The sequence below is a fragment of the Gymnoscopelus microlampas genome (genome assembly GCF_963454915.1).
Source record: "Gymnoscopelus microlampas genome assembly, chromosome: 12".
Classification (NCBI taxonomy): Eukaryota; Metazoa; Chordata; class Actinopteri; order Myctophiformes; family Myctophidae; genus Gymnoscopelus; species Gymnoscopelus microlampas.
In genome coordinates, this window is record NC_139949.1 from 17,819,361 (window position 1) to 17,835,961 (window position 16,601).

Here is a 16,601-nt window from a genome sequence, read left to right on the forward strand (position 1 = left end):
GCAGTTAAAAGACTTCCCTACTTTGTTCTTAACGGTTGTGTCTTTGCCCTTCAGTTGACCAGTGTTTGTTTAGTCTAGTTTGATGTAAGGTTTTTACACACAGCACTCTGCTACGGCGCATACCATTACATGGACATGATATAATGATATACTTCACAGTTTCTCCATAATTCTGGGCAGTGAAAATGACCATTTAAGGACCACATCGCTCATGATCAGCGCCTTTAGGCAAAGGCTTTTTTTAAGGGATGAAATAATAGCTTATAATAATAGCTTTTAGGAAATAACAAAAAGAAAATGCAAGAAAAAAGACAATTGAGGAATGTGAAAAAGCACACAAAACCTTTGGGGAAACTTTGGTATTTAAGCAGCAATGTAATCGTTTTTAAATATGGCAGTAGAAAAATCAATGTCCGTTCTAGAAAATGTATTTGATAGAGGCTACAGAGCAGGTAAGCCAAGGTGTTGCCTACAAACTGAAAAGAAAAGAAAAAAAGGAGGCATTAGTAAGTTTAAGTTAAAATGCATTGCATTGTTTTAAATGGTAAAAAAAAGATGTGCTTTTTCTTTTATATGTTCTTGCAATATAGGATTATTTTATGGGGAGGATGGCGAGAGGAAAGTGGGTGTGTCTGACTTCTCAGGGTTGAGTTTTTGTTGTGTCTTGTCCTCTGTACAGATGGAACAGAACAGAGTTCTAAATATAAACACTGTCAGTCCAAACATACACAGTCTGAAGGAGGGGCCATTTATTTATGCTATTTATGTGTTCCCAACATCCCATGCACCTGAATTTACGCGTGTGTGTGTGTGTGCATGCTTGTGTGTGCGTGAGTGTATCATTGAGTACCATCGTTAATTAACACTGGCATATACACACACACAAGAGGGACCACCCAAAGAGCCAGGGCTCCTACATAATCACCATTTAAATCAGTAGTAATAAAGCAATGTCACTGGGAGACGGTGAATAATGTGCGGGCACACACACACACACACACACACACACACACACACACACACACACACACACACACACACACACACACACACACACACACACACACACACACACAGTGTGTTGTTTGAAGTGGAGACAGCTAAGATAAGGTTTCTATATGAATACATGACACAGCTGTCCTATATCATGTATCATAACTGTTATTGATTGTGGTAGCCATTAAACTGGACATTTTTTATTTATTACATGGTTTGCTACATACTAGCCTACACACCATTTTTGGTCAAGGTTGTTCGAAAAATCTGGTACATACATATATATACTGTATATTATTTTTGGGGAAATGTGTCATAATGAGGAAACCTAACCGTATTATCAATTAGTCTTCGAGCCAAAGAAAGAGAACAAACTGAAGCACATGCTCAAAGTGCCATTTTTGACTTGTACTTCAGCTACACACACACACACACACACGCACGCGCACACACACACACACACACACACACACACACACACACACACACACACACACACACACACACACACACACACACACACACACACACACACACACACACACACACACACACACACACACACACACACACACACACACCACATCTATGTATGCTATAAACAGTATGACCATGTTTATAGCACCATCTTCTGGAGTAGGTTGGTACAGGATTTTTTTTTAAAGATGACCAATGATAGTTCCACTCAGGTCATCCGCCAGCTGCCTCTTATACAGTTATGTAAGAAACATTCTCAGCTGGGGGAGGTCTGGGACTTCTCTGCCTTGCTGGGCCAAGGGGATTGCCACAGGGATGCCGCTGCAGATGGTGTACTGTTTGCTATAGCTAAAAACATGGTGCCATCCTTCCAAACATAGCATCACTTTCCCAAAGCTTGTGGGCATTGTGCAACAGGGAAACAGCTTCAGCACAGGAGTGGTATGGTGATGACCCAGCCTTACACCCAGCAAAACTTTGTATAGCCGAGAGTATAGTCCTGCCTGAACACCAGAAGCCTAAACATATTCCTTATTCAAGGGGGGATTCTCCTTTGGATGAGCGGTAGGTGTTTGGTCTCCAATGCAAGAGACCTAGTTTGAATTTACATTAGGGGCTTGTCCTGACCAGTTTTCCAGATGTTGAGTTGGTCAAAGTATTAAGTGGGATGTAGCAGTAGGTCTGCTGCTGGGGGGGGGGGGGTAGGAGAACTTAAATTCACTTTCAGAAAGAGATTTTTTGTTATTATATGGAGTCAGCAAGTATTAATTTGGGACTTTAGTCACATACAGGGACCGTTATGGATCTGAGGGAGGTGAGTTTGAATCAGAAGTGTTGGATTAAGTCTGATAGATGTGGACTTATACAGTATGCTGGCATGGTGGTGTTTATATGAGGATATTCTTGAACACTGACTCTATTGTCAAGCTGTCATATTTACAGTATATTGCATGTTTTACTTGCATCAAATATCTCATCAAACCGTGTAGAATGCATGTGTAGCCATGTGGCTGGTCTTTGCATCAAAACTAAGATTCAACAATGTCTAAGCAAGCAGCTTCATAAACAAATGTGGTGGGAACAGCATGTTGATGAGGTTTAACTAACTGTGATTATGGATTTAGTTTAAGAACATGGTTAGTGCACATATACTGTATGTGTATGGGTTACCATGCTAATCAATTGAAAACTGGTTCTTCTCAGTTAACTTACCTGATACCTGGTTGGGAAGCACATTGGAACAGTGTGGCTCCAATGTGGATCTCAGACTTGATATGGACTGCCTGTGACATCAGTTGTCTATGGCGTATCATTGAGGTATAAATCCAGATTTGGTCAAGGTTTCAGCCCCAACCAAGCCTTTTTGTAGTAGTAAGGGAAAATGTGTACACTCTCATAATCAAATGAACACCTCCTTCTCTGCTTTATGTCTGTCTAAAGACAAAATAAGTAAAGGAGACTGCCCTCTCTCCTTAATTTAAAAGAAGATCAGAACAACTGAAAGAAAGTCATCAGAAAGACACTGGGAACAAAATGTCAGTTCTCTTTTATTATTATACATCAGGTCGTGCATAAGATAGGCTACAGTGCAATTTGTACCATTACCACTCTCTATTGCTCTCCCTCCAGCCCCTTTCTCTCTCTCTTTCTCCCTGTCTCCCCGTCCTTCACTCTCTCTCTATCTCTCTGTCTCTCACACACACTCTCTCTTTCCATTTCTTCTCATCAATTATTGGTGGTAATCCTTCTGATCTTCATAGTCACAGATTTGATACTGTGGGGAATTCCGCTCTGTGTCCAGGTTTCCCAGAGAATGTGTGTGTTCTCTCCCCTGCTCTGCTCCGGGTCTTGTGGAGAGCCGTTGAGGTTGGCCAGTCCACACTGGTTGAACCACCACCCGGTGTGGTTGTGCTGAATACTGCAGCTCTCCACCGTGCGGTTGTTGATGGAGCAGAAAGGAACGCAGCCGTCGTTGTCCACATCTGATGCGCTGAACGGAGCGGTGTCCTGGTTCTGCTCCTGCTCGTAGCCACGGAACGCATCGCCTGCAAGGAAACACAGGCTCATAAGTATGTATGGTGTATGTGTGAAAGGGAGTCTTTTGTTTTTGGTCCCTGCGGGAGGGGAAATGGCTTTTACAGCTTCACCTAGCTGATGGCTGCTCAGATGGCTCTGATGACGGAGGGGAGCTGTTAGATTCTAACAGACTCTAACCTCGCCCTATTCATACTCAACGTAAGACCCTTAAGTACGCATAAAGAACGGAGGGGGAGACCAAAAAGGGGAGGGGGGATGGGGTGTTTGTCCGTCGATTATGTCATCCATCAGGTTGAGTTCTGAGCTCAACCTGACGTACGTTCACTGCTTCCCTCTGGAGGATGAATAGCCTCTCGGCCCTAATCACACATAAGAAACGTGTCAAACTATGAATGCACTGACGTAAGAACGTACCCGTTCCTCACCCCCGGCGTACGTCAATCCCCATCTCCGTCTAGTATGTACGCCACTTAAGAGTTAGAGGTTAAGTGTATTGCTCAGGGACACTTCGACACATAAACTGGGGAAGCTGGGGGTCGAACTGGCGACCTTCCAGTTCCCAGATGGTCTCTCTACCAGTACTCACTCATCTATGGCAAACCCTGTGTATGTCTTGTGGTGCACACACCCATGCACACACAGACGTGCAGACACACACAGATGCACATACTGTATACTCCCACACAAACACAGCGCATACACACACACACACACACACACACACACACACACACACACACACACACACACACATACTGTACTGTATGCGTGTGTGGAAGGATAAACAGACACATACTCTGCCATGGTTGTGCATGTTCAAACATGCACACAGATGGTACACACACATGCGCGCTCACACACACACAAACTGACAGACTTTGTTCTTTGTGTGCGCATGCATACTCTCCTATGCACTATATACTGTTTCCATGAATGCATGACTACGTACGAGTCGTGGGGTGTATATTTCTACCTGCGCTGCCGGCGTATCTGCCCAGGTGTAAACTGTAGAACTGTGTGTCATTGCTCAGGCTGAAGTCATCATATGAAGCATAGGACGTTGTGTCATCCTGTGAGACCAGAGCGATGTGAAGCTGGAAACGAGTCTCCTTCTGGTTCACTATGTGAAAGATCTTCCTCAGGCCCAACCAGTGTTCTCCTACACACACACACACACACACACACACACACACACACACACACATGAAACATGAACACGTGTGTACGTGCACGCACAGCCAGACACAAACATGTATGCAAACACACGTATACGTATGCATATATAGGGCATAGCAGTGGCGGCCATTTTGTGGTTCCACTGAAAAAAGGCCATTCGTTTTTCCTACAGAGATTTCCCAAAATAAATGTGTCAATTATTTTAAGCCTAGAATCAAGCCATCCGGGCTCCTGGTGAATCATTACCATAAAACATTTGATTCTGTAAAAGATTTTTTTTGAATACTTGATGATATACTATATTTAATAAATACCCTTTGTTTTGTGGTTTTCTTTTTTTTTTCACAGAATCAAATGTTTTATGGTCATGATTCACCAGGGGCCTGGATGGCTTGATTCCATGGCTTAAAATAATTGATATAAATATGTTTGTACATACATAGTACATACAGTGCATACACACAAGCTTTCCTGCACACATGTATAAACACTTGCACCCATAGGCACATGCATGTACTGTACTGTACAGTACATCAACAAACACACAAACACACATAATATTCTAAACTAGGACCTTTACATGGCACAATAAAAACAAAACATTATTTATCCATTTGTAACTCATTTGGTTATATTTGTACACTCCCAGTTAAATGGAGTGATATTATTTTGGTTAAAACAAAATTGATAGTAATTAATCATTGCTATAGTGTAGTGTTTCTTCAATAACATTCAATAACCCTGTGTCTACAGCTCTTTAATTAACAGAAAATACATGTATTTATTTATTTACCAACCAGGGACAGTGCACAATAATCAATACATGAGCCAGAGTTAGCCAGGAGCTAATTTTCAGGCGAGTTGCCAATTTCATCCAATCGAGAGAGTACCCATTTATCAGCTTCAATTTTCCAGTTCCGATTTTATCTGCTCACTTCTTTGTGTCATCACTTCCAATTTCACTTGTTTAGGCTATCCTGTATCCTGTACTGCAGTGGTTCTCAAACTCTTTCACGTCAAGGACCCCCAAATTGACACTTATTAGCCCTCGGACCCCCATTACCCCCAGTTTGACATGGATTAGGCTACGGACACCCATTTAATGGAATTTCTATCTCTGGGACCCCAATTTATATTGTAAAATCTATGTTAACTTAACTCTGAGAGTGTACAAATGGAACCAAATGGACCCATAAGGGTCAATTTGGTTACTAACTAACTCCACTTTGAGAACCAATGCTGCACTGTACGTAAAATTGGTATCCTGACCTGAAGGCGGAATTTTCTGGGAGACCCTTGTTACAGAACAAACAAAGAAGATGTGTGCGTTCCAAGCAAAGTAGTTGTAGTGAATTACCTGGAAGGTGCCCAAAGCCATCAACGTAGTCTGCCCAGGGGCGTTTGAAATCAGTCAAGCCATCTGTCCTCCTTTGCATCACTGTCCATCCACCGCCCATGTAGTCCATCTCACAGAACACCTGCAGTAGACCAAATCAGAATGTTTCTAAACCAACAGGTTGGGGCGATATTTCGGGGTGGAATGTCTGTGGATACCATATAAGATCACGTGTCTAGCACATTAGCTACTAGTCTAGTCTTACTTAACAAAATAATATACGGTATAGTTTATTATAAGGGATAATACTGCCCCAATGCAACACTTCCAGAGTTATCCACCTGGAAATATTTGTTGTTGTGGTGATGTCATGATGATTTGGTCTATATAGTGGTGGTGGTGGTGGGATTGAGTGAGTGAGCAAGCGAGTGAGTGTTTTACCTCAAAGGTAAGGTCTGTATTGTCTGGGTGGACAATATAAATACCACTGGGGATCTTGGGGACCACAGAGATCAGATTGTCCTTGATGTCACTGCAGTCTCGCCCTGTGAACAACATACACGTTTTCATCCATTACCACCTGTGTGTGTGTGTGTGTGTGTGTGTGTGTGTGTGTGTGTGTGTGTGTACAGTAGGAGCTTACCGTGGGATTGCATAGGCTTAATGGAGTACATTTCTGTGTTACTCCTCTGCACCTCTGAGCTGAGAGTTTGCACCTTAGTCATCAGCTCCGTTACCTGGAAATATAAATATAAAACAAATTATGGGTAGTATGTGAACTTTAATTCACGCTTTTAAACAGACTGTGCCTTTACAGACTGTACTCGTTCCAGTAAAACAAATGTAGAGCAGTGGTTCTCAACCTTTTCAGGCTGTGACCCCCAAAATAATCATATTTGAACTGGGGGAACCCCCCACCCCGATAAGCACTTTCAATGTAGGAGTTGAGGCATTAAATTTAGTTTGACTCGGTTCCAAAGATAAATATTGTGAAAATAGCAGCTCTGGCCCGGACGGCTGGCGTAGCGGTCAGGGCACCCAGGCTGCTGATTCAGTCCCGATCCCGATGACCTTTGCTGCGTGTCACTGCCCATCTCTCTCTACCCATTTCCTGCCAGTCTACTGTATACTTTGAAATAAAGGCAGAAAAAGCCAAAATAAAAATAAAATAGTAGATCTACAAGCTCCATAACGCCTTACGTTGTGAGGCGTAGTGAGCTTGTAGATCTGCTATTTTCAAAGATCTTGCCTCTTTCTTATACTATTTGACGTTTTGGTCAATCTTTGACCAGTTTTCATAGTATAGTTTGTGGATAACTTTTGATGCAGTAATGGTCTTCTCCCTTTCTTTCTTTCCCTTTTTAGTATTAAAAAGGCCTAAAAGTCCTTAAACTGTCACTTTACTGTCATCTGGGGACCCCCCCCCCCCCCCCCCCAAAAAAAGAAAATCATGTGGGAACCCCCCTGCTGGGTCCCGACCCACAGGTTGAGAACCACTGATGTAGAGGACCGCTTCACCTGCGAGGTGAGGAAGTCCAGGGATCTCTGCTGCTCCTCCATCACGTCTCTGACCAGCTTCCTGGTGCTCCGCAGATAGGCCAGCAAAGACTGCTGGAGATGGCCTGCAGGGCCAATGCATGTGCGTGCACGTCATTACACACACACACACACACACACACACACACACACACACGCACACACGCACACATGCACACATGCACAAACACAAGCATTTTATGCCATAAAATTATATAGTTTACATACACGACTTCTGGACAGTGCACTCTGGAGATTCAGCTGAACTCATGATGATAGTGATAATAGCTATGTAAGCATGGAAACGATAATTTACCACAAAGCGAATGTTTCTCATCTCTCAGCAGTTTGGCGGTGACGTCACAGGGGATCGTACATGCTTCCCGACCTTTGCCCCCTCCGAGGGGCTTTTGGATTCTCACATGGGATTCGGTGAAGTCATCGCTGAGTATCTCTGATTGGTTGTAAGTGGCAGGGCCTCCCGTGTCCTAATAAAAACGATTGTATGAGAGTTAGAACCAGCATGAGGCAGTGATTAAGTAACCACATGGTGTAATTAACCCATTAAGACCGGGAAAAGCATCTGTCATTTTAGATTTTAACCACTTTAACCATTATTTTATACTTTGTCTATTTTAGAAAAAACATGAACAATTGTGCAAATCTTTGAAAATAATATATATTTTTTTTTAAGCGAACATTTGTAACTCAAATCTTTGCTTCTGCAGGTCCCTGGAACTAAATATTTTGAGATGGGGGTCCGTGGCCAAATACATATAATTTTGGGGGTCCTTGACATGAAAAAGTTTGAGAACCACTGATATTATAGCAACATTATTTATAGCTCTTATTCTACTTAGTTGTTATTTTGACATATATTTTAAATGCCTTATTTTTGAGATAAGACAATGTAGAGAGACAGGAAACCAAGGGCAGATAGAGGAGTGACACACGAGACAAAACCAGGAGTCGGATTCGAACTCGAGCCCTCGCAGCTCACAAGGAGAACATGGTCTGTGCACTAACTGGTCACCAGGCAATCCCAACTCAAATGACTTTTTTGCCCCAAATTTCTCTCTTCAGAATATAGCGTACTGATAATTCCCACTAGTTTCATGAAAATCCACTGATACATTCTCGATATTGACATTGACCTTCATTGTGACCTTGAACTTGCTATGTATTGCTACGGGCATGGTAATAACAAAATAAGCAGTAATCAATGCAGGATACTTTGAAAGGTGCAGATGGAGTAGCAAGTACTTTTTTCTCAGAACATGCATTTTATTTGACGAGCTCTTTATTATTGTCTTAAAAGTAGGGCAACAAATAAGGTACAACTTCAGATATTTACCTAATAGTCCATACCTAGAAAAGAATATCAGTTCCTTTTTCAAAATAATGATATGGAAATGAATTAAAATGTGTTTAACGTTCTCCTAACTGTTGAAAAAGCAGTTGGAGTATAAAGAATCATGACATCATTAGTGGAGAAAGTTGCTAGTTAAACATAATGTGATTTGGTGTTTGGTGTAATATTGGCCTATAAATGTACATTGTAAGTGTCTCACATTCAAAACCACCCATATTTGCAATGTTCTGGAAGCCTCTGTTAACTGTGAAACTAAATGTATATTGATGGTATATTATCCTTGTATTTGTTCATACAGAGCTTGGGTGACTTTACCAGAGTGGATTTCTTCCTCACGACCTCACCTGACATCACAAAAGGTTATTTAGACTGTTTTTCCATGTTATTTGAATTCCCCAGCACATCTATTGCCCTGTCTTAAACAGTTAAATGAATGTATTTTTAGTGGTTAGAATAAAAAAAGGATAACTATTTATTGTCAAGTAAACTGTGATCATCCAAAATTACATTTTCAGAGCAATCCACAACATCCGTAACACTAGGTTAACTAGCACCGGCAAAACAGAAGCTGTACATACTGTACTTAAAAATCACAGTATGGTTTTTAACTATGCTTTTACTGCTACAGCTGGAGCATTTCTCATACATCTTAACAAGAATTCTGTGGATTCAGCTACTATGACCAGTGAGCAACACATTTTATGAAGGGTTCCATCCTTATAGAGAAAGTGCTCTAATCATCAGGTGACACTCACCAGAATACTTTAAATGTCTGTCAGCCAGTAAATAGCCAAATAGTCAGTCACTTTTTCCAGACAGTAGGTCGGTGCTATTCCCAGCTTTTCAATCTCAGCTGGTGCAGAATAGAGAGGATGAGTGACAAGCTACAAGACTAGTAAATAAACATTGCATGCATACTGTATGTAGTACTATGGATACCTGTATGGTGGCGATAAAAGGTAGGTGAAGCAGAAGGAGCAGGGTTATCCACATCATTTTTGCACCGTCTGACTCTATCCGTCTGTGTGCCTGTATATTTTCAGCTGTGGTCCTGTCCTCAAGGAACGTGTTTGTGAACGTGTTCATTTCCTCACCAGCAGGCTCCCCTGGCTCCACACAGCACTCTCTCTCTCTCTCTCTCTCTCTCTCTCTCTCTCTCTCTCTCTCTCTCTCTCTGTCTCTCTCTCTGTCTCTCTCTCTCTCTCTCTCTCTGTCTCTCACTCTCTCTCTCTCTATGTGTCTGTCTGTCTGTCTGTCTGTCTGTCTGTCTGTCTGTCTGTCTGTCTGTCTGTCTGTCTGTCTGTCTGTCTGTCTGTCTGTCTGTCTCTCTGTCTCTGTCTCTCTCTCTGTCTCTCTCTCTGTCTCTCCAGAAAAAAAGTCTGTTCCGTTCTATTCCATACCTACACGCCATACCTTTAATGATTCCTCCCTCATTCATTAATTTCTTCTTTTCTGCACTCTTTATTTCCTTCCAATTCCTCTCTTTATGTTCTATCTCATTTGTCTCCTACCTCGCACTGTTTTCCTGTTGTTTTTTATGCCTCTCTGAGTCCCTCTTTACCTTTCACTTTTCAAATGGACCAACTGTTTTATTTGGCAGAGGATTCCCAAACGTTGACTGACATGAGATCAGAAGTACGCCTGTTCTATCCATTCCAGTTCCACGGAGGACAAATGGCAGGGAGAGCTGGCCCCAGATCTGTGGTTGAAAGCGACTATACCTGCAGGTCATTCCTTTCATTCTATTGGCCTCTCTCTCTCTCTCTCCTTTACTAAGCATTGTTGTTTTATTGCTGCACGGCTGTATCCTGCCTCCAGCATGAAAACCAGATGTAAGAGGGAAATGGGACACCTCCTAGTAATCTCTCTCTCTCTCTCTCTCTCTCTCTCTATCCCAGTAAGCAACATGTCCATCTCTCTCAGTGTGTATTTGCTCCCCTGCGTCACCCTCCCTCTAATACCCCCATCCCCCCGCTCCCCATGAAACCACTGAGTCAGACATCTGAAAACTGCTTCTCGGAAAGTCAGACCACTTACTCGTATTAATTGGACAGTTAAGAGGTGAGGAAAAGTGAATGGCAGCAGCAGCAGAAGCAGCAGCAGAAGGGTGACGCATTCCAGTCCAGGTACAGCTGGAGCCAGGCTGTGTCGTTGTCATGCTTAATTTATGCTCTGTTGTGCGACGGTGTAGCATGCCGAAAATAGTAGATCTACAAGCTCACCAGAGTCACCACACACGTCACATTCCGTGACGTGTGGTGAGCTTGTAGATCCTCTATTTTTGGAGTGCCACACCACAGTGACACAATGACACAGTATACATCGGCTTAAGAGTGCCATAAATAAGCAATGTCTCCATCCCGAGCCCCTCTAGGTTTATGGACAGGTTGGTGTTTGGAATGTGTCTAGAGCCTGGTGCCGCCTGAGCCCATGGGATGCTACATCTGTGCAATGTTACGCACGCTCATAAAGTAGCCTATTATTCATCTGAATGAATGACATGTGACATCTGACTTTGAACAAAAGGAAACATCTCTTATTTAACCACTTAAACCCCAGCATCCGTATTGTGGGGAAAGCTTTGGCTGAAAATAGCAGATCGACAAGCTCACAGCGCGAGCATTGTGAGACTGTCGATCGGCTATTTTCAGCCAAAGCTTTCCCCACAATAACAGAAAACATAAGGCACTAGCATAGAGCCCTGAGGGACTCCGCGCAACCATATGGGGCTTAAGTGGTTAAATGCTCTTCTTATGTGTTTGTAATCCGGCACCCAAGTCTCATCTGATGGTGCGCTTGTATCCACCTGGATTCAAATCCTGCCTGCCTCAAACATGGGGAACAAAACCATTCAGCCAAAGGGGAATCCCCCTTTGATATTGTGTTTCTGGGCGGGCCACTGTGCTGCATTCACCCCTGTTTGACCCCCACCCTCCAACTAGTGAACTCAATCCTTGATGAGCCCCCAGTATGACTACCTGGATTTGAATCCAGGTCTCTTGCATGGGAAACCAAACATTTACCGCTCACCCAAAGGGTGAATCCCCCTTGGTCAAGGGACATATTCGGGTTCTGGTCTACTGGGCAGGGCCACTCTGCTACACACGTTTCAAGCCAAATGTTTTTTTCCATGCCCGATTTTGAGTTTTGTGGTTGTTGTAGCATTCCTCTGAACCCTGTTCCAACCCACCTCCCTGTGCTCCCACACCCATGCACACGCACCCCACGCAAGCACCCACGCACGCACGCACGCACAGTGTGGGGCCATAGCTGAGTGGGTACTGGGTAGAGAGCCCGTCTGGGAATCAGAAAGTACCTAGTTCACCTCCCGGTCTACCCAGTCTATGTGTCAGCTCATTTCACATACTGTATGTGCAAAACTTAACTGTGACACAATATACTCCCTCTGTCACACAATAACAGTATCACTTTCATATCTTGATAAAAGATGTGTGCTGCATATTTAAAAAGAGAGCAGAGATGGACCTTTTTTTAAGATGTTAAAGTGTGATAGTGCCATCTATTGTCTTCTGTAATGTATTACATACTGTATATACCTGCACTTGTCATCCAACACTTTATTGTACATCAATCTCAACAATGGGCTAATGGAATTGCTGAACCTTAGTTTTCTACAACCCACCCACAGTTTAAAAGCCACATTTCACCCAAACTCTGAGACCATCCAGACAGCAAACCCTGCTTGCTAATATAGACACCTCGGCAGTTCACAAACTGCACAGTGTATCATTACACAGCTTACACTTAACAATAGCAACACAGTATACCTAAATACATACAGTATAATGCATTTGCAACTATGTACTGTATAACTTATTCATATATTCATATATCTCTGTCATCATAATGATCTCCTATGCCAGAGGTTTGCATTTCAGAATTAGCTGAAATTGCCTTCAGTTACCATTTGTTGACTTCATATTTTGAACTGATATTTCTGTTGTTTGTTTTTGTATTTATTCATAGATTGTGGCATTTCTCTGGTATTTTAATTTCACTGTGCTTTTGGCAACCGGTTTGGTATTTTAAACTCGGCAAAGCCGATATAATATTTTGTGGTGTCCTTTTTCAAGTGTAAACATCTCAGATGTGATTTAAGGTTTGGAATTCAGCTGTAATCAGTTCACAAAATCATATTTTTTAACAATGAAAGAATGTCATTTATGTATTTATTTAAATTGAAAGGTTGCTACATAATGTCCTCTAAAAATCAAAAACAGGTGCGATGATTTTTCTCAACTGTTTGTCATAAGTAGCTGTAATTAGCCACAGATTTGGAAGAAATATTATTTTTGTTTCTTTGTAACATACTGTCTTAAAGGACAACTTTGTTTTTTTACAACCAAGGTTTATATTTTAGCTTGTAATTAAAGTAAATAAAAGATGAGTGTTAATTTTTATTTATTTACTGCTTTCTATAGTTTTAGCAATTTTCGCGATATTTTTTACAGTGTGTGTCTAGTGGGCGGGGGCATTCTGTCCGGTGGTTAAATATGTCTTTTTTTACACAATAACCCAGCGTTTTCTTTATTAGTATTTACAGAAGCTTGTTTCTAGCCCCCAATAACTCACATCTGGCCATCAAAGACCACAGGACCTTTTTTTATTGTGTAAAAAAGGCATATTTAGCCACCGGACAGAATGCCCCCGCCCACTGCAAAAAATATCGTGAAAATTGCTAAAACTATAGAAAGCAGTAAATGAAAAAAAAATAACACTCATCTTTTATTTACTTTAATTGCAAGCTAAAATATAAACCTTGGTTGTAAAAACCCAAAGTTGTCCTTTAACAAGAATGTTCTTTCTTTTGGATATATTTGGGGTGAGAGAGAGAGAGAGAGAGAGAGAGAGAGAGAGAGAGAGAGAGAGAGAGTGTGTGTGTGTGTGTGTGTGTGTGTGTGTGTGTGTGTGTGTGTGTGTGTGTGTGTGTGTGTGTGTGTGTGTGTGTGTGTGTGTGTGTGTGTGTGTGTGTGTGTGTGTGTGTGTGTGTGTGTGTGTGTGTGTGTGTGTGTGTGTGTGTGTGTGTGTGTGTGTGTGTGTGTCCATTCTTATATTGCTTATACAATTTCTGTGAAAAGATTTATGTCATGAATGCATCTTAGTCCCATGTACCAAGGAACCACTTTCACTTCCTTTTACATAATATTATTGCTCGCTTGTCATTCTTTTTGACATATGGGTGTATGTGTGTATAGAGGTCTTTACAATACACCCAATTTCCACTTCCAAAATGATCTCTTAATTTTCTATATCAGTACTTTGAGCACACTCATCTTCCAATTCAGAGGCAAACTACCCCAAAAATATATATTTTAATGTGATGTTGTCGATTGGCAATTATTTTAAATTTGTGGAAGTATGAAAAAGGGCTTAAAGGTCAATTTCACCCATTTTCAACCTATCTTCATATAGTTGGTCCTCTCTAATGCTCATGATAAAATGGTACAATTATTTTCTACTCGGTCTGTGTCTCATAGGAGGGCTGTGATTGCACTGATATGAATGCAGGTGTGCCTTGAGATTTTGACTTGCCCTTTAAGTGTGCTTTGGGCACAAAAATGTTGAAAAACACAGCTTTACTTTACCTGCCCTCATAACTTCTTTACAGTTGTATGATGCAAGTCCCCATTTGACTTGGCCTGTGATTCACTTTAGGTCAACTCCTGTTGTTTTTAAATGTGCTATATAAATAATGGCTTGACTTGACTTGACTCACGTGCATGAGTGCACAAACCTATTGATAAAAAAACATGTTTTAAGCTCCTGATATACAATAATGTTATGTCTTCTTTGCATGCATTTTTGTGTTTCTATAATATTAAAAAAGTATATTTAAGAAGACTGCAGAGTTGACTGGTTACCATTGTCATGTTATTCAGTATTATACAACACTTTATTGTTCACTTTACTGCCACCACTGCAGCTATAGGCTACTTATGGAGTGTGCTATTTATATACATACTGTAGCTACATAGCATACACACACACGCACGCACGCGCGCACACATGCACGCACACACACACACACACACACACACACACACACACACACACACACACACACACACACACACACACACACACACACACACACACACTCCATTCTGACACATTTAATACTTGACATCTGCTGCTAAATTATGTCTTGCTTGCACAAGACACTAAAGTATCCTACTTTCTATATTCTTCGAGTACACGGTACACACACATGATATTTGATAGGCAGGCCTATTGCTGTTTTGTTATTTGACATTTTCCCTTTATATTTTGAATCTGCAATTTGTGGCAGTTTACTCATTTCCCTCATTCTTTCACACCTGTCAAGGAAGGTGTGATGTGACAACAAACTTGAAGTTGACAAATCAAGTTTTAGATTTGTCAAGAAGCACAGGGCCTAACTAAGCAAGAACTTCAAAATAGTGCTTCAAAATAACTATTTTGAAGCAAGCTGTGTATTGCTGTGTGTATTCACAGCTATGCATCCTATCAAATAGTGGCAATGTGCTTGACACAAGGCTATTGATGTGGTGTTTATGGACCGTGGTCATCCAGTGTACTTCTCTGTGTTTGAAGTTTATGGGCCTTTGCCGTGCTGCTGACCCACAGCCGTTGGAATCCGTGTGCGTGTTTTCCACTAGAGGGCGCGTTCGTGTGGTCGGGTTCGGATCAAGGTTGCCATGTCCGCTTATTATACGCGATTTTGGGCTTATTTTTCTGTAAAGTTGCTTGTAAATATTGGTAGTTGCGGGTTGCGGTTTTTTGGGGCTTGTATTTAAAGTGTAGTTGCTTATTTGGGCTTGTTTCCTAATGTTGTTTAAAACAGTGGCTCTCAAACCTGTTCATGTCAAATACCCCCAAATTGATATGTATTTGTCCACACGGACCCCCATCTGGAAAATGTTTTGTGCCAGGGACCCCATACCAGATTTGTGTTAAAACGTTTTTTTTTTAAAATATATATATTCAAAGATTTTCACTTTTTTCCCAAGATGTTTTTGAAAATAGTAAATCTATAAGCTCACACTTTTCAAATAGCTAAATATAGATTTAAATTCAAATTGCTCATGCGATTGTGGCCTAAGTCACTTATTTTGGGCTTGTTTTCAAAGACGTGGTTGCTTGTTTCTCTCGCTAAACCTGGCAACACTGGTTCGGGTGAACAGATAGGCTCAGACTGAACTGGGCCTGGCCTCATCAGGGGCGGATGTTTTCTCAGTGCAACTTCCCCAGTACCCCAACCCCCTCCAACAAAAAAACCACACTCCAGCCTCCTAAATTCATTTATCAGCTCGTACCCCAACTAACACATCTCAGTCAATCATGTCTGTTTCGTCTTTTTACCCCCCTCTTATTATCATGTGCTATACCCTCCAGGAGTGCTGATGTGAGCAAATTAAGTGAAAAGCAACAGCGTAGAGGATAATAAAAAGGGCATTAGTAGCACATATAGGCTACAATGTGTTGCATTTCAATGGAAAATGCGAAATATTTTTAGGACAAACCACGTGTCGAAGAACTGGCTTGAATTTAATTTAAACTACGCTGTTTGGTTGTTGATAATTATGATATAAATCAGTCCTTGTCCTTCATATGGGAAATATTTGGCCTGGAACTGCGGCGGCTTTAAACCCCACAGCCCCGCCCCTCAGC

The 16,601-nt window shown here is 41.7% G+C and overlaps 1 protein-coding gene across 1 annotated transcript; it reads right to left on the reverse strand.

Annotated features, from left to right (window-relative positions):
* Positions 1-3,024: 3,024 nt before the first annotated feature.
* On the reverse strand, positions 3,025-10,003 carry angptl5 (angiopoietin-like 5). Its single transcript, XM_084074664.1, has 8 exons — positions 9,870-10,003; positions 7,875-8,046; positions 7,541-7,644; positions 6,666-6,759; positions 6,464-6,567; positions 6,044-6,164; positions 4,484-4,669; positions 3,025-3,518 (listed from the first exon to the last, which is right to left on the reverse strand). Exons 1-8 carry the CDS (start codon positions 9,924-9,926, stop codon positions 3,199-3,201), a joined length of 1,158 nt encoding a protein of 385 aa, XP_083930790.1. The 5' UTR covers positions 9,927-10,003; the 3' UTR covers positions 3,025-3,198.
* Positions 10,004-16,601: the final 6,598 nt, after the last annotated feature.

What these genes read in the sequence shown, in the direction of transcription:
- angptl5 (XM_084074664.1), bottom strand. Translation starts at nt 9,926, where the DNA reads ATGATGTGGATAACCCTGCTCCTTCTGCTTCACCTACCTTTTATCGCC. An exon ending in CTTTTATCGCCACCATACAG is followed by an intron (nt 8,047 to 9,869) that starts GTATCCATAGTA and finishes CGTTTTTATTAG; the next exon opens with GACACGGGAGGCCCTGCCAC. An exon ending in TGGCTTTGGGCACCTTCCAG is followed by an intron (nt 4,670 to 6,043) that starts GTAATTCACTAC and finishes GTGTGTGTGTAG; the next exon opens with GAGAACACTGGTTGGGCCTG.